The sequence below is a fragment of the Schistocerca nitens genome, chromosome 11 (genome assembly GCF_023898315.1).
Source record: "Schistocerca nitens isolate TAMUIC-IGC-003100 chromosome 11, iqSchNite1.1, whole genome shotgun sequence".
Lineage (NCBI taxonomy): Eukaryota > Metazoa > Arthropoda > Insecta > Orthoptera > Acrididae > Schistocerca > Schistocerca nitens.
The window spans coordinates 211,945,851-211,973,271 of NC_064624.1; the positions used below are offsets into that span (position 1 = coordinate 211,945,851).

At 43.8% G+C, this 27,421-nt stretch overlaps 1 protein-coding gene across 1 annotated transcript in view; it reads right to left on the bottom strand.

Annotated features, from left to right (window-relative positions):
- LOC126212795 (protein AF-17-like) overlaps positions 1-27,421 on the bottom strand; it is a 117,386-nt gene that overhangs the window by 23,535 nt on the left and 66,430 nt on the right. Inside the window, exons 10-12 of the mRNA XM_049940197.1 lie at positions 18,607-18,793; positions 16,427-16,589; positions 3,421-3,570 (exon numbers count right to left, since the gene is read on the bottom strand). Of these exons, the coding sequence (XP_049796154.1) occupies positions 3,421-3,570; positions 16,427-16,589; positions 18,607-18,793 (500 nt within the window). The remainder of the gene's footprint in view (positions 1-3,420; positions 3,571-16,426; positions 16,590-18,606; positions 18,794-27,421) is intronic.

Consider the following 27,421-nt stretch of genomic DNA (forward strand, 5'->3'; position numbering starts at 1 on the left):
CGCTCGAATAACTTCCGGGGATGCGGCCGGGGGAGGTAGTCGACGACAGCCGATAATTCGAGAGGGGCACACCCTTTCATTTTCGAGGCAAAACTGTAAAGAGTACGGGCCCTGCGAGTGAATTTAGAGCCCCGTTGGGACGGACCGTGAATAGGGACCCTACTCGCACCGACCCTTATCTACGGGACGATAGCCGTGACGGTCCCGATCGACGTCGAGGGGTACACTCTCGGCAGTGTCATCCTACGGAAGAAAATGACACGGATACTTCCGCACTTCCAGCTGACGAGATAGTGTATCTAAGAATGCAGTAGAGATTAAATTAGCAAGTAAACCAGTAAATAGAGATGGAGGTTTCTGCTTCAATTCTGTACAGAACACTTACTCGCTGCAGTTCTGCCTCAAAAATTACAGGGTGCGTATCTGTGAAAATATCGGCATTCGAAACAGTCACCCGGCCGCATTCCCGTAAGTTATTCGAGCAGGTAACACTTGACGATACGGACCCACTCCTCTCGAGTGTCAGTACCTTCTCACAGGACCAGAGAGGGGTAGGTCAGGGCAGGATGCTCAAAGCTGAGGACGAGGGCCGCGAGCTAAAATATGTGAGTGTGTGCTGAAAACTCTTAAAGCTATTTAAATAATATAACAATCTTTATTAACATTCTGTATCCTCATTCTTCACGTCTACATATTTATTTCTCGACACACCGAGGACGAACTCATTTCCTAACAGTCGGAGACCAGTTTGTCGATATTGTCACGGTACGACATTTCACTCTGTCGAAGGAGACACGATCTCACCTCCACTCGCCGACTTCGTTACTACTGAAGTCCCCGTACGAGTTCTTTAAGTTTTGCAGGTGACAGGATGTTGGACGACAGTGACCCCGAGGTGTCGGATCGGTGCAGAGTTTGTGTGCGGCCCGGCAATGTCGTACCGAAGGAGACAGTGCTCCGTGTGTGGACGAAGTTTACTGCAGTCAGAGACCCGATTACGGCACATCGCACCGCACACTACAATTCGGACCCCGACTAGTGTTACGGGTTCGCAACTAGTGTCGGTGAAGTGGGAGAGTCGACCGAATAATATGCGGCACGACCGATACCGCCGACAGAAAAAAATTTCGGAGGCATTTCTTTTGAGCGTGCCTTCGTAGTACACTGGTAAGCGCTGAGCCTGCTTCCGCCTGGAGGAGATGAGGGCAGGCTGAAAAGTACAAGTAGGTTACAGGAAGGGAATAGTGCAGTTAAAAACTACAAGAAAAGGAGGTGGAAGTAAAAATCCAATTGAGAAATAATAAATAAAAAATGTATAAAAAGACAATGAAAGGAAAGAATATCTGCAGATATTAGGAAACAGAAGTATACAATTGTGTGCAAAAAATTAGAGAGAAAATTACAGAAAGAAGGATAGTGTTCTACGGACACATCAAAGTGCCCGAGCAGTTTGAAAAATTATAAGCCAACCCAAAGTGACTCGGTGAAGTTTTTCGGTGGGGTAACGTTTAAGTCGAGGAGGGTGTCGCACGAGGACGTGTCGGAGGGTGAGTCACGTCTTCGGAGTCCGGGGGAGCCGGTACGTGGTGGGAGGACACGGCGACAAATGATACGGTAGTTAACTAAAGTGCGGGGTAAGACGGATGCTAAACATCTGCACGTATATACCACATAAGGGTGCAAAACCTGGGCACCAACTTTCTTAACGAGCAATGGCGGCTGGCTGTCATTCCGATCCCGAATCGTTCACCAGTTTCCACGTATACGTAATCTGTACACTGGCACGTACCGTATATTTCGGCACAAATTTACGGTATGTATGACCGGTGCATCCACCAGATCTAGTCTAGTTCAGAAATGGACAGTACCTTTCCCAGATCTACCCGAGCCGTAACTTAAACCCCCGTTCACCGTCGGGAGCACGCCCAGTGGCCGATACCGTCACGCCCGGTCTGTTTGCGAGATAAGCTCGTCGGCACTGTCACACGTCTGTGGCGGCTATTAAATGCACGAGAAGTTCCGCAACCGTCAAAATGTTCCCTACTGCTACTTCTCGAGGCCTCACTCTGCCCGGCTAGGTAAAAGTCTCCCCGGGTTACCGGCTGTCACTTATTTCCAACTCGTCTGCCTCTCGATACCGGAACAAACTCCCCCTACTCCTCAGCAGACGGACTCGCCGCTCCTCTGTCGAGTGCCGACTAGGGTACGACGTACACCCGCACCGTCAATTGGAATCGCCCGCGACTGTACGAAACTGTGTCGTGTGCCGTGTCAGAGCTCCGACTACCTCTAATCGATTTCCCGAAGTGAAGAGTACGCTCCATACCCTCATCCGTAGAGATATTCTGCCACCTCTACGACTGGCGCAATATCCTCATCTGTCAGTGCGGGTGTGACTTTCTGTACATCCGTCCGTCCCCTCCTATTTCAGCTTACTACGAGATCAGTTCAGGTTCTAAGGTATCGTCCTTTTTGTAACAAATTATTAGAAACTAGTGTCATTTCTCGGTGCCGTCACACACACTTTATACAGTATCGGTGCCACAATTCTGCAGTTGCTACAAATGTGCCTTTAGTTAGGAACCCATTTTCACCACCGGAAGACTGCCAATGTAACAGTGGCCCAACTCGACGACGTACTGCCAGCAGGAGGAGCTCGAAGTTGCTACACGTCAGGTCGAGTATACGAGGGAACACGAGAAACCACTCGACAATCATTTTTTCGAAGGAATCCCCAGACCGCATCCACTCGACGTGCTGCCGTACCGTTCAGACGAAACAGCAAACAAGCAGCTTCTTTCGGCTGTTTTGCTAGCTATTTTTTCTAAAAACTTTTCTCGTGAAATATTTCAGTATCTCGAAATGTGGCCCAGGTGCAGAAAAAAATTGAATCCACACACAACTGCGAGTGACAGCGACACTTTTTCGGAGAGTGTACCGACGGTCCCCACCCACCCACAGACTGTGGACACCACCGACCCGGTAGTCACAGTGACGACAGTCCCGGCGGTCGACCGACGCGGCACGTCAACATCGGCCGACGCAGTCTCGGTATGCCGGGACCGTGGACTGCCGAAAGGGACGGGAAACCGCAGCCGTCACTTTTTCCGAGGACGTGAAGCTCAGCCGTACGGATTACTGACGACGGTATCCTCGAGACTAATATTTCGGAAGTCGGACGGCCCCCTGTCGGACCTCCGGACGGGGACTACTCGAGAGGAAGTCGTCACCAGGAAAATGAAACTAGCACTCTCGACATCGGAGCTCTCGACATTATACCCGTCAGGCAGGTACGTAGTTCGGACAATAGTCCGCTGTCGGATACGGTGGAAATCGACGAGGACTCGCGGCTAGTCTACCGGCTCTGCGGCAGCGGCGGCACTGACAGCGGCAGCGACCGCGAGCTGTGTGCGTCCTCACCCTGTGCCGGCGGCTGCGAGGCGAGCGGGATGGCGAGGCGGGCGTTGACGGCCAGCAGGTGGTCGCGGCGCTGCAGCAGCGAGCTCACGTGCTCCTCCAGGCGCAGGTTCTCGGCACGCAGCTGGTGCAGGCACGACAGCAGGCTGGCGACTGCAACACCACACGACACTCCCCGTCACATCTCCACGTAGTCGGGCGCCGGCAGACAATTTCGTACCGTCGCCGAAGAAACGGTACGGCCCGACCCATTTTATTCTTTAACAGTTACGTGGTATTCGTGTCCTTTTCTTTACACTAAACCGGTTCTCGTATCTGAAACTACATTACCATTTTGTAAGGTAGAATAATGGAAAATGAAAGGGATACAAAGAAATGACAAACTGCAAATGCAGATTTAAAAAACGAAACGGACAAAACCGAGAAACTATAAATACGTGCGACGGAATAGCCGACCGGCCCTCCTCGATACTGCCCACAGAAGCACACGAAAGGAACTCTATGTTCGTTTCTCAGTTTGGAGGGAAGGACACGAAGTGGTAAGTTAGAGACACTGGGAGACGACAGGGAGGAAAACTGTTCCCGATTCCTTCCCGAACAACGAGCTGACTGTTCCCAAAGCTAGGACGGTTTCCAGTTTCTTAATGTGCATTTAGTGCCGGTACTAGAAGTTTTACCTCCTGCCAGTACATACTGGCCGACTGTTTTATCTCGTAACTTCTACTTTGAAAAGACATCTGTGCTCCTCACCGGTACGAGGCACGTACCTGTGTGATTCCGCACCGGAATGAAGTCGACAGTGTGAGCTGTAAAAATGCTTCGTGACACACTGAATAAGTGCCTGCTTCAGAAAACTGTTTTGTTTTTAGTGAACTGTCAGTCGCAGCCCTCACGGTGCCGTCCTTTATGGACGGAATACACTAAAAAATATGCACCGCGAAGGAATCGTCTGAATCGGACGCAAATCGGTATATGTGATGTACACGTGTAGACGAATACGTGACACAGTTTCAGAAACACTGGACGATTTATTAAAGAGAAAGAACTTCACAAATTGAGCAAGTCAATAATGCATTCACCCTGGTCCTTACGCGAGCAAGTATTCGGTTCGGCATTAATTAACAGAGAAGCCAGATGTCATCCTGAGGGTTATCGTGACAAATGCTGATCAACTGGCATTTTAGAACATCAAAATTCTCAGCCGGTCGGGGAATGCTGCCCTCAATGCGTCAAACATTCTCGAACGGGGAGAGACCCGGCGACCTCGACGGCCGGTGTAGGCTTTGGCAAGTGGGAAGACGAGCAGCCTTTGTTCTTTTTGTTTGCCCCAGTGTTTCAGTGTTAAATAATGAAATACTGCAACAGTTACGTATCTCTTCACGCTTACAAAAATGTCGAAGAATGGCACGTACGCACACATCACACAAAAGACTTACGTAAATATTTGCACTCGCCAACGAGAATAAATTCTCGAGAAGCGCCACGCCGAGCAGGAAAAAATATGTAACTGGTACAGTGCTATCATTCTTAAATAGAGAGTGACCCAACTGCAGGCTTCCTGAAAACATCGATTACGATTAATGAAATTAAATAAAACAATTCCACTTCACAGACAGTTTCATGTTCCAGTTACATCAGCTTGGAAAAATAGTAGAAATTCAGATAGTCATTACTGGATTACAAACAATATGCTGACGAATATTTTGACGCCTATTCTATACATACAGTAGAGTGTCGATTATCTGAAGTAATTGGGGGACACGGGTGTTCGGAAAACAGGTTTGTTCGGACGATCGAACTGTATATGTTTATTTGCTATGCTCGTCTTTTGTTTTTTTTATATCCGTAATTGTCGACTTCCCCACCTTGTACTCTTTGGATAAAGTGATTGCAGATTCACCTTCTTCTAACCTTTTAATAATCTCGCACTTGTCCCTCGTAGAAAGGACAACACGTTTACGTTTAAGCATTTTGTATCGTCAAGTTCACTTCTTGACGCAGCAGCACACGAGTGGTCGTAACAGAGAACAGAAGGTGACCGTTTGCACCGTGGGAAGCTCTTCTCGGGGGTGCGCAATTCTTCAAACTGTGCGGAGCGGCACGCCTCAACTCTGAGCTGGCACAGCTGTTGCTGTGAACAGCTCTGATACTGCCGCTACTTCTACTGACAGTGCCGAGCCGACAGAAGTGTGCGGATTGTTGAAACACAGCGACTGGCGGCTGGGCCAGTCAGCAGCGCCTTGTGAAGGCCCCGTAAGAAACAATGTTCCCCCAGCGGTGGCCCAGTGCGGCGACTGCTGTGGGAAACTCGGTTTGGGACTGAGCGGGATGATGGACGGTACGGTGGGAGAGTAACGGGTGTGAGCGAGTACACAGTTCGGTTAAGCGGTCATTCCGTTGACCGATGTTCGGATAATCGACGCTCTACTGTATATCGTACGTAATCTATGAAATTGCAAGAGGGGATAATATAAGGAACTTTTACTGCTCATAAAGCCCACATTTTACATTCTCTGCCATATAACACCATTTTTCTGATGTCCTTAGACTAGTATAAAATCGAGTTTTCACTGTACAGAGAAGCTAATTACAAGACACCTGCTTACAAGCGCGATCCGAGAGTAGCAAACTGGTGATCGGTAGTCGTAGGTGCAGACGACACGAAACACCTGGTATTAAATTACTGACCTGCTATTAGGTAAGGACAAACCTGCAAAGAGTGCAGCCCCTACAACGCAAAAAGGGAAGATACACAGTAACGTGTGACTCGAAAAAGGCTTTCCTGTGGAAAAAAGGCTTTCCTGTGGAAACGGTTTTTTTCATTTAACAACTATTGTCAGTATTTTTTAAAATTAGGAAAAAATTTCAAGCTCTTTAAGTGTATCAAAACTGCTTCCCTCAGGAACTTAATAACAGGTATACAGATGTTGATCTGTGTGCCCCACTTCGTATCTGCACTATTTAAAATGAAAACCGAGAAATGTTTCATTTAAGTCCCACAACCTATATCGCAATCTGTGAAAGGCATTTCTCACAGTCAGTTGTAAGCCCCGAATATTTTAATCTCGTATAACTGCCATTTGCAAGGTGTAGCGGGATTTTCAATTTCGCCGCGCTACACTCGTTCCCTCAGATAAAAATTATACCGTCGCAGCGGTATGAGCGCTCGACGGCAGAGAAAATACTAAAATTGTAACTTTTTTTTTGTTTTTCTATCCGTTTCTTTATTGTCTCTCGAGAGCGGAAGCTTAATGCAGACGTGATCTGATTAAGACGAAATAACTTATTAATGTGTAGACATTGTGGAAGTTGTTATGAAATTCGGAGGATGGAGAGAAGCAACTAAAATAAATTGCATTTAATATCAAGACGGTTTTGGATACATTAGAAATTCCTGGAAAATGAAACTTATTGCAAGATTTCGGAGCAGACTTTTCACGCAGAAATGAAGTAGGAGATTTTTGAAGACCTGGACGCCGCACGAAACAAGAAGACATGTTAACATGGCAAAGAATTAACTCTAAGCTACACCATTTCCATCTGTCAGTTACATTTTGTTATTCTCTGTTCTTCTTCAATAATTTTTGTAGTGGAAATTGGTTTAACTTTTGCTCAAAAACGCCACAAGGACCATCCCAACAATAGCTTTTCTGTAAGACGAAGCCCGATTTGCTTTTCATTCTTTCCCTTTTTCACGGTCATTTACAATTTTAAAACCCCTTTTTATTCACCATTTCTTCCCACCATTTTCAACATTTTATTTTCTTTTCTTCTCTCTTTTTCTTTTTTATTAACCACTACAACTGGCGACCGTGACAAAACGCAATTTTCGGATGTGTCGTTTTTGAGCAAATTTGAAACTTTAATTTGTATTTTTTTCCCAACAGAGAATAACCAAAAGTCCTGAAGTTTATAGGGTAACTAAAAGACCAACTTTATTGTACCTAAGCAAATGATCATACAACAATATTGTAAAGAATTTTTGTAACTAATTCAATCTGTTTTCTTTTCATGGCATATATTGATGCAAAACTGTTATTTTGAGACCTTTTGGTGATTATCCGATGGAGATGTATTAAGAAAATCCATATTTTCACGAATACGATTTACGCAGAAGTGATTGACCAGCCGCTGCAGGACAGAAAATTTAATGGTGAGTCACACAATTATGCTACATTCAAACATTCAATAGCCAACTGCAGAATCCATTTTTCCATTTCCACACATCCTGTAGTTTTCTTCTAGATTTTTCCAAAATTATCTATCTCTATTGTAGTTTGTGGTAATTATAGTATTGTTGTAGCTGCATATGAAGATCGTGAATTTGACCGCCAAACAGTCTACTGTTTCGAAGAATTTGTCCGTCCTGCTGCATCTTTCCCAACCATTATTTGCAATAGAGCAATCATTTACATTGACGAGAAAATATTTCAACCTACATTTGAGTCAAATCTTTATTAATCAGACTTATATTATTCCCTTTTTGACTTACGATTATACATCTTATTACAATGGAACGCGGTAAGGTAAAGAGAGTTTCGGCAGATGAGTTAAATGAAGTAGATTCATCGTTCAACCAACAAGAAAGTCCGCGTTTCCCTCCATGGACCAGTTCACAGATCAATGCAATGATTTTGCCTCAAACTCGCAACATTTGTAATAATACACAGATGGCGACTTTAAGTGACGAAATGTGGAATGGATGCGAGACTAGACCGTCAGCGCCATTGTTAACATCAATGTCAGAACCGAATATGAGACAAATTCAGCAACGTGACACAAATCGGACACAGGAGACTGACAAACTGCACCGACTATTAGAGTTATTTGCAGACATGAAACGAGACGTTAGTCAGAAAATTGACATATTAAACCGTACTATGACCGAAAATTTTGAACGAACGACAAAACAGATGACAGAATTAAATACCACCACTTAACACCTCAGCCAGCGATTTGAGACATTGTCCGACCGAGTCACTAAACAGGAAGAAACTTTGGTTACATTCACACATGAAACAAAAAACAATATCATCCGATGTGAGAATCTGTTAACTCAAATAGTTAATGTGCAGCAGGAAGTGAACACCCGTGTGGAAGAGTTAGCTCAGGCCCACACTTCAGCTAGCTCCACCCAAGAAAAGCTGACTGAAGAAGTGGGAAATATTACCCAACATCTCACAACGGTAGTTCTCGAACAAACCCAAGACCTCGCGTCACTAAACAACGACACGGACATGGCCGAAAGAATTGTACACGAATGTAAATTGTGTGAAGACTATCTGGACAAAAAACTTGAAACAATTACACAGGACATACTTTCAAAAACAAAGACACATGTTAAAGACGAAACAAAACACATAGAAGACGAAGTGACAAAATTACGAGACAATGTTGTGCCATGTTTGGCGATTGGTGCAAACGCATCATCAGGAAACGACAAAACAGCTAAAACCATGGCTAATGACACAGACAGAACACCTATTGTGGAATCACCTATTTCAAATCAAAATTACAATGTGTCGCCTTCTTTTCCACCAAATGAGCAATATTACGGTACAACACCTAGAGTAGCAAGTGACACAAACTACGTCAATACTGTTATGCCAACCGGCATGGCCGATGACACGTTTGTAAGACATGGGCATTTCCAGACATTTTGCAGTGAGGGCAAGCACAAAGTACACCCTATTGTGTTTATTAGATCATTTGACGGTGTTTTTCCACGTAGTTGGTCAGAAGTTGATAAAATCAGATACGTCACCAATCTCATGAGAGGACGAGCAGCTAAGTGGGGTGCCGCTATGAAACGGCGGTGCCTTACGTTTGAACAGTTCGAACAAGCCTTCTTGGACGAATTCTGGTCTGAGAATGAGCAACAGGGTCTAAGGAGAGAATTGTGCAACCCCGAGGCCTATGTACCCTAAAAAAGAGACATTAAGACAATACTTTGAGAGGTACCTAGACAAGACACTGTACTGGTCCAAACCAGCCGACTTGCCAGCGATAATTGAATACTTTAAAGAGCCACTTACCCTTTCCATACCGTGACAGATTAATAGGAGTACCGGAGAATGACATTAACACTTTCTTAAACTTCTTAGATCAAATGGACGTAGTTTACAGAGGCGATTCACGCCATTCAAATTTTACTCATATTAGTAACCAAAATCAGCACCCACCCCAAAGGAACCGTAGTGACAGTGGTTTGTGGAACCATCTGTCCGCGACGCGACACGATACGATGCCTGCGCGTGAAACATATTCAAATGGAAACGTGTATGACGGTAGGAACAACCGCAGAAATTCGCGAATTAATAATAACAACAATAATTATCACCCGTATCAAAATGGTAACTACAAGCAAAATGAAAATCACAGACAGTACAACAACAACAGCAATAGGAGACATGAGAATAACCGGTACAACCCGGGCTACTTTGACAGGAACATGACATATAACAGACATAATTACCACCAAAACAATAACAAACCTAACAATCACCGACCGAATATGTGGAACACCCAACATTCACGCATGACAAATCATAACCCTCCACGGAATCTGCCGCCGTTCCCCAGTACAGTTATGCACTCCCCGCCACGAAGTAGCAATAACAATTGCCGCGCGCCATCAGCTGACGCGTGGGCGCCAACCGGCCGGAATGTAAACATAGTGGAGCTGGTCAATGAACCCGGCCAAAAACAGCAGACGACGGAAAACAGTCTACGACCGAGGTAAGCGCTCGTGCTTCGGTCGTGAGGTGTTGTAAGAGCGCAACGGCTGAGACGGTTTGTTTCCTCAGGTACGATGACAAAATGACAGCAGAACAGGAATCAACAAACCTATCAGGTTGATGACCTCGTTCTTTTGCGTTCACATCCCAAGTCTACGAAATTAAAACAACTGAACAGAAAATGGCAGCTATTATATTCGGGTCCTTCCAGAATAGCAAGCATACCTCACCCAGGTTGTTACTCCCTAGAATACCCGTTGTCTCACAAGCCGAGGGGGCTGCATCCCCACAGACATTTGAAACCCTTTGTGCACTAAAACAACATAATATAATGACAACTAATTTGAACATGAGCAAGTCGCTCTGAAAATGAGATCGTAAATATTTGTATCAAATACACGAACATTAAGTTATACAGCCTAAGAACACAAACGTTAATTTATGGAAATTATATACTGCAGTTACACTTGTACACATAATTATGAAGTGAATGTAAACCCAGGTGAGTACACTTACTGAATGAGAAAATATATTCATATAGGAATGAGGTCTACGCTGGTTACATTTGTTGTTAATTGTAAATTATAAGGTAAATCAACAATTAGTTAGGTATTTCAAGGCACTCTAATGACAGGGGATAATAGCTATTGAGATCAGTAATGACATAGGTATGTAGCAGAATGAATGAGGACGTAAGAACCTATGATCAGTATGAATTAGTTAATATTTAGGTTAATATGAGAAGGTAAGTTACTGTGAAGTAGTTGATGGAGACAAGAGATTATTTGAGGAAAATATTATTGGAGTTTTATGAGAATGGAAGTGCCAAATGGCCCCACGTATGTGATATATTAATGTTTGATGAGGAATATGTTTAATGTGTGTGTATATGATGAATAAGAGAAGTATGCGTGTATGGAATGAGTGAGAATGTTTTGGTAATATTGTGCTACACAGAGAATTGAGTAAATAGTCTACATCTTTAAGATTACATAAGACTTTAAGTTTGAAAGAAAACATTTGTGATGAGTTAGAACACGTGAGTACAAGATGTTAAATGCGAATCTATTTACAGTGCTCTTGAAAATGAACGAGTGCAAGAAAAGCAGAGTGAACATAATGATGATTACAGCTGTTGAATGAACATAATGATGATTACATCTCTTGAAAGAAATGTAGCAAGAATGTAACTTGGAAACAAATTAGCTTTAATTCATTTCAGAAGTGTAACTTGGTAGCCTTTCGTTAAGTTTTGTTAAGCCACTGTGTGGAAGAAAACATTTATAGTTCGTGTTCAGACAGGAGAATGATATTTTAAGGAACTTAAGTTGAAATATAATTTTTACACAGCCCTCATGTGAATATATTTGTATAAAACATTTTTTTTTACGAAAGTGAAATTTAGTGCCATGTTAGCCGTTATTATACTTACACACAACAGAAAACCTTGAGGAAGCAAAAGATAGGAGAGTTAATAAGGCCGTTTTTGCGACTCGTACAACATCTCCACTTAGCGAACAGATGACAAAATTACATCTACTTTGAAGACAACATTTGACTTTTCAGGCTATGCAACGTAAGTGCAAAGGAGCAGTGACCACCCGTGCAGCCGACGTCAAGCAACGGACACTGAGAAAGAGACATTTTACTGTCAATTATAATATTATGTTCTTTATTTATGTTTTATAGAAAGAAATGATATGTATACACACAACATACATGATGTTTAACCTTCACTAAAGTAGAAGGAAGTTCATGATTGAACTCTTGAGAGGAAATTTGGTACGTTATTATATAATACACATTATGAGAGAGAGAATCTCTGTGAGATATATTTTCCATTTGTACGGACGGTATCCACAAGAAGTGGAGATATCGAGGAAGTACTGAGCAGCTATGTGGTTTACTCATGCAAGGATTTGTTAATGTATAATACACATAGTCGTATGAACAGTCAGAACACAAACAGAGAATCTGTCATGATGTTACACAACACAGACTTGACGTAAGGACACTTACATTTACCCATGATTTGGTAAATTGTAAGCACCTCCTTTCACACACCCCTTGAAGGTGATGCAAATGTTATAATGTATTGTGTTCTCTTTTTATGTAGTAGCTGTAGGATTTGCTAGTTCATAGGTAGTGAATAGTTTCTTCCAATCTATCTTTCTTTCTTTCTCCATTATATTACCACCTCCTGCAGCTGGGTATTGTTTGTTTATGGAATGTAAGAATATATTGTGTCACAGTAAACTTTCATGTACGAATAAAAAGACGTGAATGTTGATGGCATTACAAGCCTGGTCAACCACTAGCCATGGAATCAAAAGAAATAAATAAATAATAAATGAAGGAAAGCCCGTGCTTTATATATTAAGTCTGATATCCCTTGAATAATAATAATAATAATAATAATAATAATAATAACAGAAAGATTCACATTAAGCAGAAAGGAAGGAGGAAGGGGATTTATCGACATAAAAAACCTACATTATGGACAGGTAGACAATTTAAGAAAATTCTTTCTAGAACGAGCAGAAACTAGTTAAATACACAAGGCAATCACTCATATAAATACATTGGCTACACCACTGCAATTTCATAACCACTTCTACAACCCTTTAGATCACATAACATCAACAGATACGAAGAAAGTAAATTGGAAAAAGAAAACACTTCATGGCAAGCACCCGTATCATCTAACACAGCCACACATCGATCAAGACGCATCCAACACATGGCTAAGGAAAGGCAATATATACAGTGAGAAGGATTCATGATTGCAATACAGGATCAAACAATAAACACCAGGTATTACAGCAAGCATATTATTAAAGATCCCAATACCACAACAGATAAATGCAGACTTTGTAAACAACAAATAGAAACAGTAGATCACATCACAAGCGGATGTACAATACTAGCAAATACAGAATACCCCAGAAGACATGACAATGTCGCAAAAATAATACATCAGCAGCTTGCCTTACAACATAAACTTATAACACAACACGTTCCTACATACAAGTATACACCACAAAATGTACTGGAGAATGATGAATACAAATTATACTGGAACAGAACCATTATAACAGATAAAACAACGCCACATAACAAACCTGACATCATACTCACCAATAAAAAGAAGAAATTAACACAACTAATCGAAATATCCATACCCAATACAACAAATATACAAAAGAAAACAGGAGAAAAAATTGAAAAATACATCCAACTGGCTGAGGAAGTCAAAGACATGTGGCATCAGGATAAAGTTGACATTATACCAATTATACTATCAACTACAGGAGTCATACCACACAATATCCACCAGTACATCAATGCAATACAGCTACATCCAAACATATATATACAACTACAGAAATCCGTAATTATTGATACACGTTCAATTACCCGAAAGTTCCTAAATGCAATATAACACATACCGTACAGTTAATAGGAAGTGACGCTTGATCAAGGTCCGCGTCACTTTCCATTCTTAACCAGACTTAACGTCTGAGAAAGTAAAGAAAGAATAATAATAATAATATTATACCCCAATAAAAGAAAGCCAATGGGACTTAGTATAATTTTTTTTAGTGTAAATATTTCACATACATATTCTTGTAAATTTATATGTATTTGTATATGTGCTAAAACTTTGCCTATTGTCAACATATTTTGAAACGTGACCACAAAATTTAAGCTTTCATAATTAACGATGTAAACATGCTGGGGCACAGTGAACTTTGTTAAAATGTAAATATGGCAAAAAGTGTTGCAAACTGTGTTAAACTGTGAACGTTATAAACGACGAATTTTGTGTTATTTGTGAAACTTATGGCGCATAAACCAAATAACTGTTTGTAAACTGATATAAACTGCAATTTACTTCGACGATAATGAGGATTTTCATATTGCAAATGAACGTTTGTTGGCAAGTGTAAACAATGTGGTGAAACACCTACCTTTGCGAACATCGACGCCGTTGTTCCTGGCCGGCCTTCAAATGCTTTGGAGACAATAAACTCAGCACCTGTCGTAGGCGATGTGGAGGCTAAAAACTACATCGAGCACTTATGCCCCCGGGAACAATAGTCGTGAAAACGCACAAGGACCTGGAGTGTTGTGTCGTAACAGAAGACACGGACATGGCTTCAGATCACGCACACTTTCAATCTTATGGTGTCACCCGACTTAACACGCCATTTATGCTGGAATAACAACTTGTAATCAACACTATGTGAAAGTGAATACTGTGCAAGACTGTCATAACAGCGATTTTGAAACTGCCGCACGCGAAATTCAGTGATGCTATTGCGCATGCGCAAAGACTACGTGCTGCCAGAGATGCATTGGGAAACCAACGCTGGAAGCGCACGACATTAACTGTGCTGGTGAGCAGCTTGTTCAAACAAACTCTATGTAAATATATGTACATTAAGTTTGTAAAAATGATCAAAACTGTGACAACTGTATTTAGTATATAGGTTTAGAAAGTAAGTATTGACAAAGATTATCCCCTATGAATCCACATGGCCTCTCCTATGAAAATATGCATATATTGACATTTAGGTATATCTATTATATTGTCTGCTAGCCTGCCACGCTAAATGTTTTAGCGTGACAGTCGAGGGTGCGATGTAGCGGGGCTTTGAATTTCACCGCGCTACACTCGTTCCCTCAGATATAAATTATACCGTGGCAGATGTATGAGCGCTTGACGGCAGAGAAAATATACAAGAAAATGAAGGTACTAAAATTGTAACTCTTTTGTCTCTTGAGAGCGGAAGACGAAAAAACTTATTGATGTGCAGACGTATTGTGAAAGTTTGTATGAAATTTGGAGGATGGAAGCAGCAACATAAAATACATTACATTTAATATCAAGACAATTTTGATTTGTATACATTAGTATATCCTGGACAGTGAAATTTATTGCAAAATTTCGGAGCAGCTAAGACTTTTCACGCAGAAATGAAGCAGGAGATTTTTGGAGAACAAGGCCTGGACGCCGCACGAGAGAAGACATGTTAACACGGTAATGGATGAACTCTTATCTACGCCATTTCCCCCTGTTAATCACATTTTGTTATTCTCTGTTATCTTTCAAATAATTTTTGAAGTGGAAATTGGTTTAACTTTTGCTCAAAAATGCCACAAGGACCATCCCAACAATAGCTTTTCTGTAACACGAGGTCCGATTTGCTTTTCATTCTTTCCCTTTTTCACGGTCATTTACGATTTTGAAACACCCTTTTTACTCACCATTTCTTCCCACCATTTTCAAAATTCTATTTTCTTCTCTTCCTTTTTCTTTTTTATTAACCACTACAAAGGTACCAAGCCAACTGTGCTCTTCGGTTCTACTGAGAGGAGCACAGGTACACTTACACGACAAGTGCCCGTTCTGCCTACTCGGTCGTACTTTGACGAGTTACTACGTTACGTTTTCGACCGTATGCAGTCGAGTAGATATTGTAATTTAGTTTCCCCGCTCTTTCTTTGTTTTTTAAAAAAGATTGTTCGATGGTGACCCTCGAAATGACAGATTGGAATACAGACGAAGTGAGAAGGAAAACCCTGACAGCAGTCGACGTGTTGCACAGCGGTTACACAAAAATAAAGTATATACTTCTATCTCCAGAAACTAAATCCAAAGGTAAACGAGTGTGGATCCGAGTACCAGGAGTGAGCCCGGACTCACAGCTGATGCGGGATGCACACAGAGAGCACTATCACGAGTGATTTACTCGCTACACAAATTGACTATCCTGTGTCGGTAAGAAACAATTTCACTCTCCGTATTCAGCTTTCTTCCACTCTACTTAACTTACAGAAATATATCGTGACGCAACTCTTCTGAAAAAATGTTACACTGGCCACATTTCAAAGAATTAAAAATATTAATTGGTTCCTTTCAATGAAAAAATAGTCAAAGACATTAATTTTCAGAGATTCTAACAACGATTATGGAGCAAAGAATAGAAATAATATATATTGAGAATATATTAGACTAAGTAAGTCCCAAAATAGGTGGAAATACACTGGCATAAAGCTCTACAATGAACTGTTTCTATCAGTGAAAGACGTGCCGTACAATTGCTTCGGGAGGTACGTAAGGGGCCAGATACAATTATGAGGTAGAAAAGTTCTTATAATAGGGAGGTAAACAAAAATTAACATTTAACGTCTACTTATTTTTAATCTGAAATCTTAACAACACACAAGTATCAAACCTGCACTACATACACAGCCTGAGTACTCACTGTCGAAGTGCTGGGCCTGCTCCATGAGGAACTGGCTGCCTTGCTCCCACTGCCGCTCCAGCAGCTGGTCCAGGCTCTGTGGCACCGTACCCGGAGCTGCCGCCGCCGCCGCCCCGCCGCTGCCGCCTCCCGGCTGCCCGTTCGCCGCCGCCGCCGACCGCGCCTGCGTCGGACAGACGTAGTGCCGCCGTGATTCTCGTCGTCGAACTCCGTGCGCACGTCGAGAGTGTCGGTTTGCAAATTTTATTTCCCGCCTACTGCCGCGTCCTCGGAGGTCACGTAACGGTACGCGACCGACTTCGGAATTGCCGTACCGGGACCTCACCGGTGTGTGTCGGCGAAATGCCTACTTGCAGTTACGCGAGTGGCCCGAAGACTTCTCGAGTAATACGACCGAGTCCAGTTGTCGTCAGACGTAGGAGTAGCTTTGGGCGTGTCCCGGGGAGGTGTGTCGGGACCCTCGCTGTAAATGTCGTATATTAATGGCCTCGCAGACAGTATTAATAATGAAATCAGACTTTTTGCAGACGATGCAGTTTTCTGCAGTGATGTACTGCTGAAAGAAGCCCTTTAGTGGCACCACTAAATTGACACCAGTCCCGTCTCTGTGTAATACTGCTCAACCGTCAATTAAACGAGAAGCGGCAGCTGTACGAGAGCTCCGAATGTGTGGTACTAGCCACAAGTCTCTTTTGCAGAGCTAGCTACAGAACGTACCTGCCAGCAGACTTAAACCCGAGAAACCACCCTCGCCAACAGGAGACGAGCCTCTTCTGTACGGTAGGAGTTGTAAACGGAGTGAGGTTCGGCAGAAGCTTCCCCCAGAAAATTCTCGCCTTATTACCGATACTATGAAATGGGTAAACAGTTTCAGTCTTCCGAGGAAACTACAGACAGACTGGAATCGATTCCGTGTGGGCTAGAAGGTGTGGTGACCGTCCGTACCGTCGGGGGTCTGAGAACGTCCAGTCGTGCAACTACCGGGTCATTGTGCAAACTACAGAGCACAGCACCGAGGAGAGATTATTATGAAAATTTCCTGGTGGACTCGACGGACTGCGTCTAGTGAACAAGATCAGGGGACTAGTTAAAACACCTAGATATTCAGTTATAAAATATATGAGTGCGTGGTTTTTATAATATGTTTGTTTCTGTACTACATATTTAATAAGAGTTTATATAAAAATTTAAAATCACGAGATAAACCAAATAAATAATAATAGTATGTAGTGTCTTCCTTTGCACATATCCAAAACAGCAGACACCATTCTGATCCGGCAGTCATTACGAATTAAGAGACACAAAGAAATTACAGATATTGGCTGCACGCGGGCATCAATTGGAATCGACGGGTAAAGCTGAAAATTTGTGTCGAAGAACAATTCGAACCCAGGCGTCCCGCTTTCTGGGCGGCCGCCCAGACCTAAACGCCGTCCAGAAACGGTGGTCATCGCAACTGCATGGACTACACTAGCACACCTCCCGTCAGACCCAAATTCTCAACTGAAACAGTGTCTGCCCTTTTGGACGTGTCCAAAAGAACAGACACCTAATATATATGTAATGAAGACGAGACTGCCAACGATCTCTTTAATGCAGACGCACACCGGGCTTAAATTCTTGCGAGAATCGGCGAAATGCCACGGGTAATAAGGATAACGGGCAAGGGGTACTACTTTAGTAGCGAGCAGGTAAGTCGAGAATTTGAATCTGGCAGGAGGTGTACTACAGTAATCTGTGTAGTTGCAATGACCACTGTGTCCGGACGGCTCAGTGGCCAGAGTATCTGCCTTTTAAGCAGGAGACCCAGGTTCAAACTACGGTGTGGCATTAATTTTCAACGTTTCACACCGATTTCAATGGATGCCCACTTGAAGACATCAATTTCACAATATACTTAAGTATTTAGAAGAGAGTAACACAATCAATGAAACCAAAAGGCTTTAAAGGATCACAGAAAATATTAACTGGCAGTACATTATTACGATGTAATATTTGGCAAGCGAATACACAAATACCATTCTCAGTCGAGTAACCTTTCTGAAATTCGAACTGTGACACGCTAAGTAAATAGTCTACTTAAACGTCGAACGCGATGCGGGTATTTTCATTCGTACACTGTAACTTTATAGTAGCATTTTAGAGCACCTCCGGCGAGGCAGGGCGGGGCGAGTACTCACCGAAGCGATGACCCTCGAGTGCAGTGGCGGCCCCACCAGCGACGAGTTGCTCGAGTCGGCCGGCGCGTACGCGTTGCCGTGCGCCTCCAGCTCCGCCGACAGCGTGTCCGACATCTTCTGCGCCATCGTCGAAGCGGGGTTCAGCTGGTTGCCCAGCATGTGCGGCGCCGACACGCCATTCTGGAAACTGTTACCGGTACGAGTCGTCAGAGTTCGACGTCTACTCGAAACCTCGGGAACACTCGGTGTTACGACGAGCCGAAATGCGAGGCTCGGCTGTACATTTGGCAAATCTCCGGTTCGAGAGTGGAAGTGGATAACGTCCCAGTGCCATTTCTCGGTCAAACGCATTTTCGGTGCTCCCACGTTCTCGGTACTCCACAGTGCGCCCCTGGGCCCGTTCCGAGTGTCAAATCGGGGAGAAAGTGTTTCAAACATTCGCCAGTACACGGTGCGCGGTGTCTACACGGAGCAGTGCTTCCCGAAGGAGTTCCTAGTGCCGCACGTCGAGGTCTCCCACATTTAGCCCGGGCCAATCCCGAGAGGTGACGCGCGAGTATTCGCCGGCGGGCCCAGTTTTTTCAGCTGCGACAGAGATTTTGCGATCGTAGAGAAACGTAAGTGAGGCCTCTCGGCTGTGAGATTTACACGAGACTGTTTGCCCAGGTACAGCTGTAAACTGGAAGTGTGTAATACCGGTGCCTACGACAGACCTTTTAAAGTTGCTGCTGAAACATTGCTGTCAATGCAGGTGCACAAGATCTGCAAATGCAGTACGATCAAATTGCCTCGTACTCGTCTATCTGAAATAGCTAAATAAAAAGCTGTACTCTGAAACACGAGGACGGAAAAATGTCAACGTATTCGCCACGGGAACAGACACGGCAGATGTCTACCGCGCCGTGTCTCGTCTGAGTACCGGTCGTGTTTGTCAGTTATGAAACGGGAAGACCTGTTGCCGGTGCTGCCATTTCTACTTAAACGGCACTGGTAGCTTTACATTAAACTTTGCAACACGTGATGCCAATAATGGAGTTGTGTACGAAACAGAAGTCAATAGTGAGACTTTTTTGTTCTATTTACTTACGTTATTCTCTTGCAAAAAGTTTAAAAGAAATGAGATGTGCTTTTTGTTGATTACAGTTGTACTAGAAGGTGCATTTGAAATGGTCTCAGAAAGTAAATGAAATAATAGCAAAAAACAAAATACCTTTACTTGTCTTCAAAGTAATCACTATTCACTACAACAAATTTCCAAAATCAGTTGTAAAGTTGTCAGAAAACGTTTCTCACAGAATTGCTGCGAACACCGAGCTCCCCCGTCGTCGGATATCCGCTAGGACTGCACGCTGGACTTTCTCGGTCAGTGTGAGGTTGCCACTCTTTGATAACTTCCTTATTCTCCACATTTGGTGGCGGCCCCTTTTTGTTTCCTGCATCAAACTGCCCCCACACGTGACTGCAGTGCTTCTAGCAATTCTGTGAGGAGCATTTCCCAAATAGTTCCGACAGCTTCGCAACCGATATTAGAAGCATGTTGTAGCTAATGGTGGTTACTTTTGACAGTAAAGTATTTTGTTCATACCTCTCGATTCCTTTATTTTCTGAGACCTCTAACCAAACTCTTCTGATGCACCTTGTAATTAAAATATTGCTGCTTTATTTCTGTACTTCTATTAGTAAAAATAAATGTAAAGCCTCTGCGTTAATGGCATTTGAAATAGAAACTTTCTTATTGACGTTTAGAACCAGTCAGTTCTCTGGTACGGCACTTAGAAGGTTCTTAACGAATTATTTACTCTCTCATTTGTCTCATTATTTTTTGCAGTGACAAGGTGGGTGACATACTCGGAATTCTGGGGTATCAGAATAGTTTCTCAATTTTTTGGACAGATATTCACTGTGGTTTTTCTTTTTTTTTTTTTTTTAAATCCTCGTCAAAAATGTGAGATTTAGCACTCGGAACCCTTTCTATTTCCACTCTTCAACTGTACTCACAGGAGTGTCGATTACACAGAGCAAACTTTAGTAAGGTAATACAATTTGTCAAATGTTTAAAACTTTTAGTTCCCAGTGTATTACTCAAATGTATAAGGTTTATTCTTTATAGCAGAGGTACAAATGACATCACCACAAAAGAAGAATAAATAAGTCCTCCCAAGACACAGAAAAGCCATTCAAGTAAGCAGGGCACAATCGTCAGTTGTATGAGTGTAAATTTGAAGACAGCTCACAGAAGGCCTTTGAGACTTGTGTATGCACACTGTATCGTTTGTGTGAATAATTGAATTGTTACACATCTTCGCAGCTGCATCGTACAGGTCCCGAGGAACATTCTCCTTCCTGCCTCTCACATTAAGTGGTGGCTGGTTTGTTCAGAAGTCGCCTAAGTTTGCATCAAATATAAGTTACTGCCACTGTGACACATTACTCGTTTCACACTCTAGCAAAACGCTGGGTACCAGTGAGCCAGGTATTACAAAGTTTCGAAGACCAGTACGTGCCGAACCCCTTCGTGTTGCTACACTAACAATTTAGTAGACAGAAAAGGTTTCATTACAATACAGACAGAGGATTTAACCAGTCATTATAACCAAACTCTAAGTCCAAACGGAAATTTTAATTTTCATTAATTTAATTTAAATTAAATTTTAATACGTCGTGCAACAGGATATACAACAGGACGTACTCTCAACTGCGACTCACACAATACAGATGTCGAGTCTCGTGACAACCCTGTCACGTAGAGTTTCTGTGCGACTTTTGACTGAGAAAGTGTGAAGGTAATTATTTCATTTACAATGTTTAATGGCAAAAGATCACATATTCCTGCAGGAGGCACACTAGTCAAAACGAGAAGAAAAGTTGCTGTAATTATATGTCCGGAAAACTATATCGACTGAGATACGGGCAACTGAGGATGTGCAATACACAGCCCGAATTTTATTTGCAGACGAGGCAAGATTAACACGAGACGGCACAGTAAATTACCACTATACGCACGTGTGGGCAGTCGTAAATTCTCGTGCCACCAATCGCAGTCGAGACGTCGCAAAAGCTTCGGTATCGACGTAGGGGACAAACTGTCGGCGACGTACTTCACCGGACAGATCGACTGGCACCGATTTCTGCACAACAAATTACCACCGCTACCGGGGAAAATCACTCTCGCAGGAAGACGACTGCGGATCACGCGCGACAGTGTGTCACTCCGTCTGTGAGGGACTATCTCACCGCTCCGTTCCGCGAAAGACGGATCGCTCGAGGTGATCCGGTAGCACGGCCTTCCCGTTTGCAACCTCGAATCTGTCAGATTTCTGGATACTGGGACGTTTAAAGGCACCAGTGTACGCACGACCCGTCGACAGATACCTTACGGAAGTGTGTGACCGGTGCGATCAGAACAGATTCGGACGTATTCCGAAGAGTTCGCGATTCACGGCAAGTGGGGGCCAGAAGACGTGAGGCACTGCCCGTAGCGTCTTCTCCTGTGTGAGACGCGTGGGAACGAGAGGACGTATCGGCACGTATCTCGACACTTATCAATTTGTAGACATATCGTTGCAGACTAATACTATCTCCTTTAGGAAAAGGTGACAAGTCTCTTTTAAACCGCCTGTATATTCTATAAACCACTACAAAGAGCACGGCAGGGGTCGGTTGCCGCTGCACAACATATCCAGGTTACCTTCCAATCTATTCACAGGAAGGAGGACTGCCGAACGTTCGCCGTAACGAGTCTCGTCTCACGTTTGCAATCTCTTTGGGAGTGATACACCCGGAGCTGAAGTCCATTTCTAATTCCTCTTCAGTTTCGAAACTTCTTAAGCCAGCTTTGGCGGGACGGTCTGCACGTATCACCGAATGTCCTCCGATTCGAGTGAAGCCCTCTCTCGAGTGTCAGATGCACTCGTCACCGTTCGTGTCGTCGCCCTACGTATACGTTTGACATCCCCCGACGGTCCTACTCGGTACAGGTTCCGCACGTTCGGGTAGTAATTTTCCGAACTACCTCGTTTGTTTGGCACGGCGATTCTTCCCCGCCTGTCGAGCTTTTGACTTCGGCTAATAATATCTTTATTTTCTCTCTCTAATTTTTTGCCATATTTTCAATACTGTTATGCAAGTAATATGTGGTGCCCATTCTGATATTCCAAAAACACAATTCAGCTTTGCCGCCATTTACATTTATTGTTCAGGTATTCATTTCACCTACGCCAATTCTAAGAGTATTGCTAGTAGCTATTTTTCTATAAATCACTTTAACTAAGAGTTACAGCTAAATTTAGTTAGCACTTTAGTTCAATATGTGCAAAACTTTGTGACATAATCACCTTAATCCCATATAGTGACATACTATTAGAAAAGTAACAGTTCCACCGTCCCTTAAATGCATTTTAAATTACCTAAAACTAGTTACCTTTAAAATAATTAAACTTTTAAGTTCGTACGAAGCCTAATTTTCTGTCACCGATGTATGTCGTAACCAATGTTACACTGCAAATCTGAACTACTTACCTTTGTTACCTTAATTTTCCAGTTAATATCACATACAGTACAAATTCGTTAACTAACTAATAATTTCACATAATTTAACCTAATTTGCAATACATATAAATGACGAGATTCACATCCTGTAAAAATGTTAGTGTCCACATATTTTTCTAAATTTCTCATCATCTACATTTTCTATCAGCCAAAACAACACTAGCTTTTGTAGTTCATCTAAAATAGTAACATCCAAGCTAGCTAATTTTTAAAGCATAATCTACTTTACAAAATAAGTTTTTTCAAGTCTGCACGTAAGCACACGGATATCACTCAAAATTGGCAGTTCGCAATCTGAAAGATTACAAGTAAGGCCTGCATCCAGTGCACTCTGAGTGCACACGGTCGTGCACATTCTTTAAGTAAAATACGCTAACAGACAACTGTGTAGCTCTTTAATACTGACATTTAATAACTTTCGAGCAATTGCAATAACTCAATTGAACTGTGCACGATCGACAGGAAGTGCGGAATGCTACTGTCGTCAGAACTAGTGATTGCCACACACGGTGTTTCTCCTAATGGCTCAAATTAAATGAATTACTGATGTGGAATGCAATATCATAAATGCGAACTGTGGTATTTTTACGTAAATATGAGCTTCGTTTTGTGCCACAACGGAACAATTAACTTCACCACTGTAATTGTAAATGCCAGTCTGTTTTTGTGTGCTAAGGTATTTTCATAGTTGACAAGCTGGTCACCATTGCTAACAATCAAACTTAACGAAGAATAAATGTGCGTGTTAGTGCAAACTGAACGAGGTGTCGTGTACGTCCCACACTCGTTCAGACTTTCAGGTTTGCAACTGTAACATTACAAGCAGCTGGTTTCACTGCCACAGGACTGACCGAATACGACAGATCGGTTACGGGCCGACGTGTCTGTAGGGGCGGCCAACTTTATCTGTATGTGGCTGCCATTCACATACCGTGCTCTCAAAAAATGAAAACAGTTTCGAGCAATGTTATTATCCTTCGGGATTTCGACCGACAGGTCCAACCTCGGTACATCTTTTATCAAACTGTTTGCTAATATTTCACCGCTACTACATTATTATTCCGTGTTGTCGGGATAGAGAGTAGAAGTGTACGGCAACCCACTAGTGACGTCAGTCAGCCACACACAAAGTTAACAGCCGTACTGTGCCCACACCCCGGGGGAACGGGACAGTGCGTCGTACGCCGAGAGAGCGGTCCTGCCGAGAGAATGAGGTCCGTACCGTACCGTTACAGAATGACTGCATTTTCCCAGTACTGTAGCAGTCCTGCAGCCTCCTTCACCTACAACTGAGCAGATGTGAACGAGTGTACAAATCGTGACAGCGATCACTTTAACGGTGACCGAACAGGGAGATCGCGACGCAAACTTGGCGCGAGTGTGGTACGCTGCCCGATTCGCAGATTCCTGCAGCCCAGTTCTCCAGATTTGGGGTTCGCCAAAATAGGCATATTGTACGAATCTACAGAGTTTTGGGCAAAAATAACTGGTAAAATATTCCCAAGAGAAAGTGAGAAAATCTTGTCCCACTCGACTGTAAGAAAAACAGAACCCGAGTACAGATCTCTATCGGCCAATGCTTTTTATGAGGAGTCGTCAACTGAAATACGACAATATTCATTCTCAAAGCGTCAGACGGTATAGGGTGACACATTTTTTGAAGCGGCAATATTTTTACGAGGAGCGACAAATGAAAACCGTAACGACGGTTACATTCAAAACTAATCACCGCACGCATCGAGGGGTTCGTTCCACTGAGAGACGTGACGATCAATTCCTGTTTCGTAGAATGCGGTCGGTCGCTGACAGATCTACAACCGCACCCCCTCTCGCACTTCTTCGTCCGACCAAAACTCGCGTCCGTCCACGTCTTTCTTTAAATCGCCAAATATGTCACAATCGCACAGTGAAACATCTGGGCTATACGGTGACGACGCAGTGTTTACCGACCGAATCGTCGAAGCGTAGCATCCGAGACAGCAGGCACCCTCCGCTCGTCGAGTTCCTCGAGCGTGAACTGTGACCGGCATGCCGTAAAGTCAAAATCTCCGGTAATGCAGTCGGACGGAATCGTCCCGTTGCACAATAATGGCCCCACACTGATGATCCAACGAAGGCTACACTTCAGTGATTTGAGTAACAAAAACTGACATTCTCCGTACAGCCCGGATTGTTCACCGTGTGATTTTCACGTCTCGGGCAACTCGAAGAAAAGTACGGGTGAATGCCGGTTCAGTCAGAGAAACTGCAGACCACTTTCCGAGAAACAGAAATCGATTGTCTTATCCCCCAGTCCACAATGCGTCTATAAGATATTCGTGTTTCTGCAGGTAGGTACACACGTATTTAGTGTAACAAGCAGAATACAATTCGTTCTTAGTAACATATCTGAATATGCCTCATCAATTGCCTATCCACTAATAGTAAAACCCATTATGTGTCATGTACACAGGTGATCCTTCAGTCTAGATAAGAGCAGTTGATCCAGTAAGGGATTAATTACGTGAGTTACTACACCAGCAGTTTGTAGAATGAGGAAGCAATAAATAAAATTGCGAACAAATCAGGAAAGTGGATTAAAAGTGCAGGGAGAAGAAAGAAAATTTTACACATTTGCTAACGACTTTTACACTGCGGGACAGGGGCAGGAAGGTGGAGGGGCAGGGACAGAGGGGGGGGGGGGAGGGGGGGGGGGGGGAGCAGTAGCGCAGCATCCTCGAGAAAAAGGTTCGGTGGCACCAGGTACGATACGTGAACACTGAGAGGTCGTAGTGTCGGAGATTCACCAGTCGCGGCTATCGGAGACTGGACGGTGCTCGGAAGGCCAGTCCGCGGTCCCTCCGTTCCGACTCTGCCGACAGTAACAGTGCAGAGTTTAGAGGCAAACAGTGTTTGCGACATTCGTTCCACAGTACGCCCGTGCCCTGCGTACGAGTACACACTCCCGTCAGGCAGCTTCGGCCACTTACCGGCGGCGTCTCACCACTTTCGACAGGGGAACATTCCCGCACCCTCATACCGGGTACCTGACGTCCGTGCAGTGCAGACGCACACAGAGTTCTACGCACCGCGCGAACGGCGACGGCCGACCGGATGTCGTCCGGGGACACGGCACGGGCACGTGTCGTGACTGCCGAGTCGGCAGAGATCGGTGGGAAGTGTCTGCTCGCGGCAGCAGCGAGATCGTCCGTGCCTCCGGCAACACTCCCGCCGAGCACACCTACTCTGGCATCAGGAAACAGTCGACCAGAGCCCGGAACGGTGTTCTGTCATTTACAGATACGAGAACGGGTTCGAACGGTACGCGAGTGGCTGACGTACGCGTGTAGGACGCAGACCTGGCGAGTGACCTATTCCGGACTGCATCCGCCCACGACCGGGGCTTCACCGTGCGGGGAGCTGTCAGTTACAGCTCGTGGCCACATCCGGTGTTTCTCTAGTGCCCACTACCGTACAGAGCTCCCGCTTCTCCTGACACCGTCATTTCTCCGAACGGAAGGTGACGGGCTCTACCGGCGGGACGAGGAACGTCCGCGTACGGCTGCCGAACCTTGACGTGCTCTCTGCGGTGTGAGACGGCTGCGAGATCGGCAGATCTCTCGCCGGTAGCCTACGAGCTGCAGTGTAGCGAGAACTTTCTCGTACTCCGGGGCCCGAGAGAACTGTCGCCGAATCGCGACGGGAGGTGCGACGGACTCCGGACGGTCTATAGCGGTCTGCCGTTCGGGACTTCTGTGACCGTCTACGCACCTGCCTCGCTGCAGGAGGGGGTTACACTGTGCACCGACTACACTGTTCGGGTACACTTCACCGTGACGTGTGTTTCGACAGATCCGAATTTGCTACAGTTCACTCCTACGATGACGAAACTACCCGTCTCTTCACTCGTAATAAAGTGACTCTGTCCTCGAAGCTCTCACATTTTTTTTCCGGACTGGGAAGACTCGAAAACGAGTAACGAGTTGAATGAAAATTGCTTATACAATTAACAATAACAGAAATGTACTCAAATTGAATCTAAGAAGTAGATTAGAAAATCAGACACTAGAAGTAGTATAATTTTACAACTCGGCAGCTAAATGAGATGTGACAGGTTCAAAACGCATACTACCATTAGCGAGGAAAGCTCTTCTCGAGAAGGTAATCTGTTACTGTTAAATATACATTTAAGAGTTAGGAAGTCTCTTTTTGAAGGAATCGGTGTGGAATATAGTGTTGTACATAACTGAAATACGGACTGTAAGCAGTTGAAACAATAACAGAATAA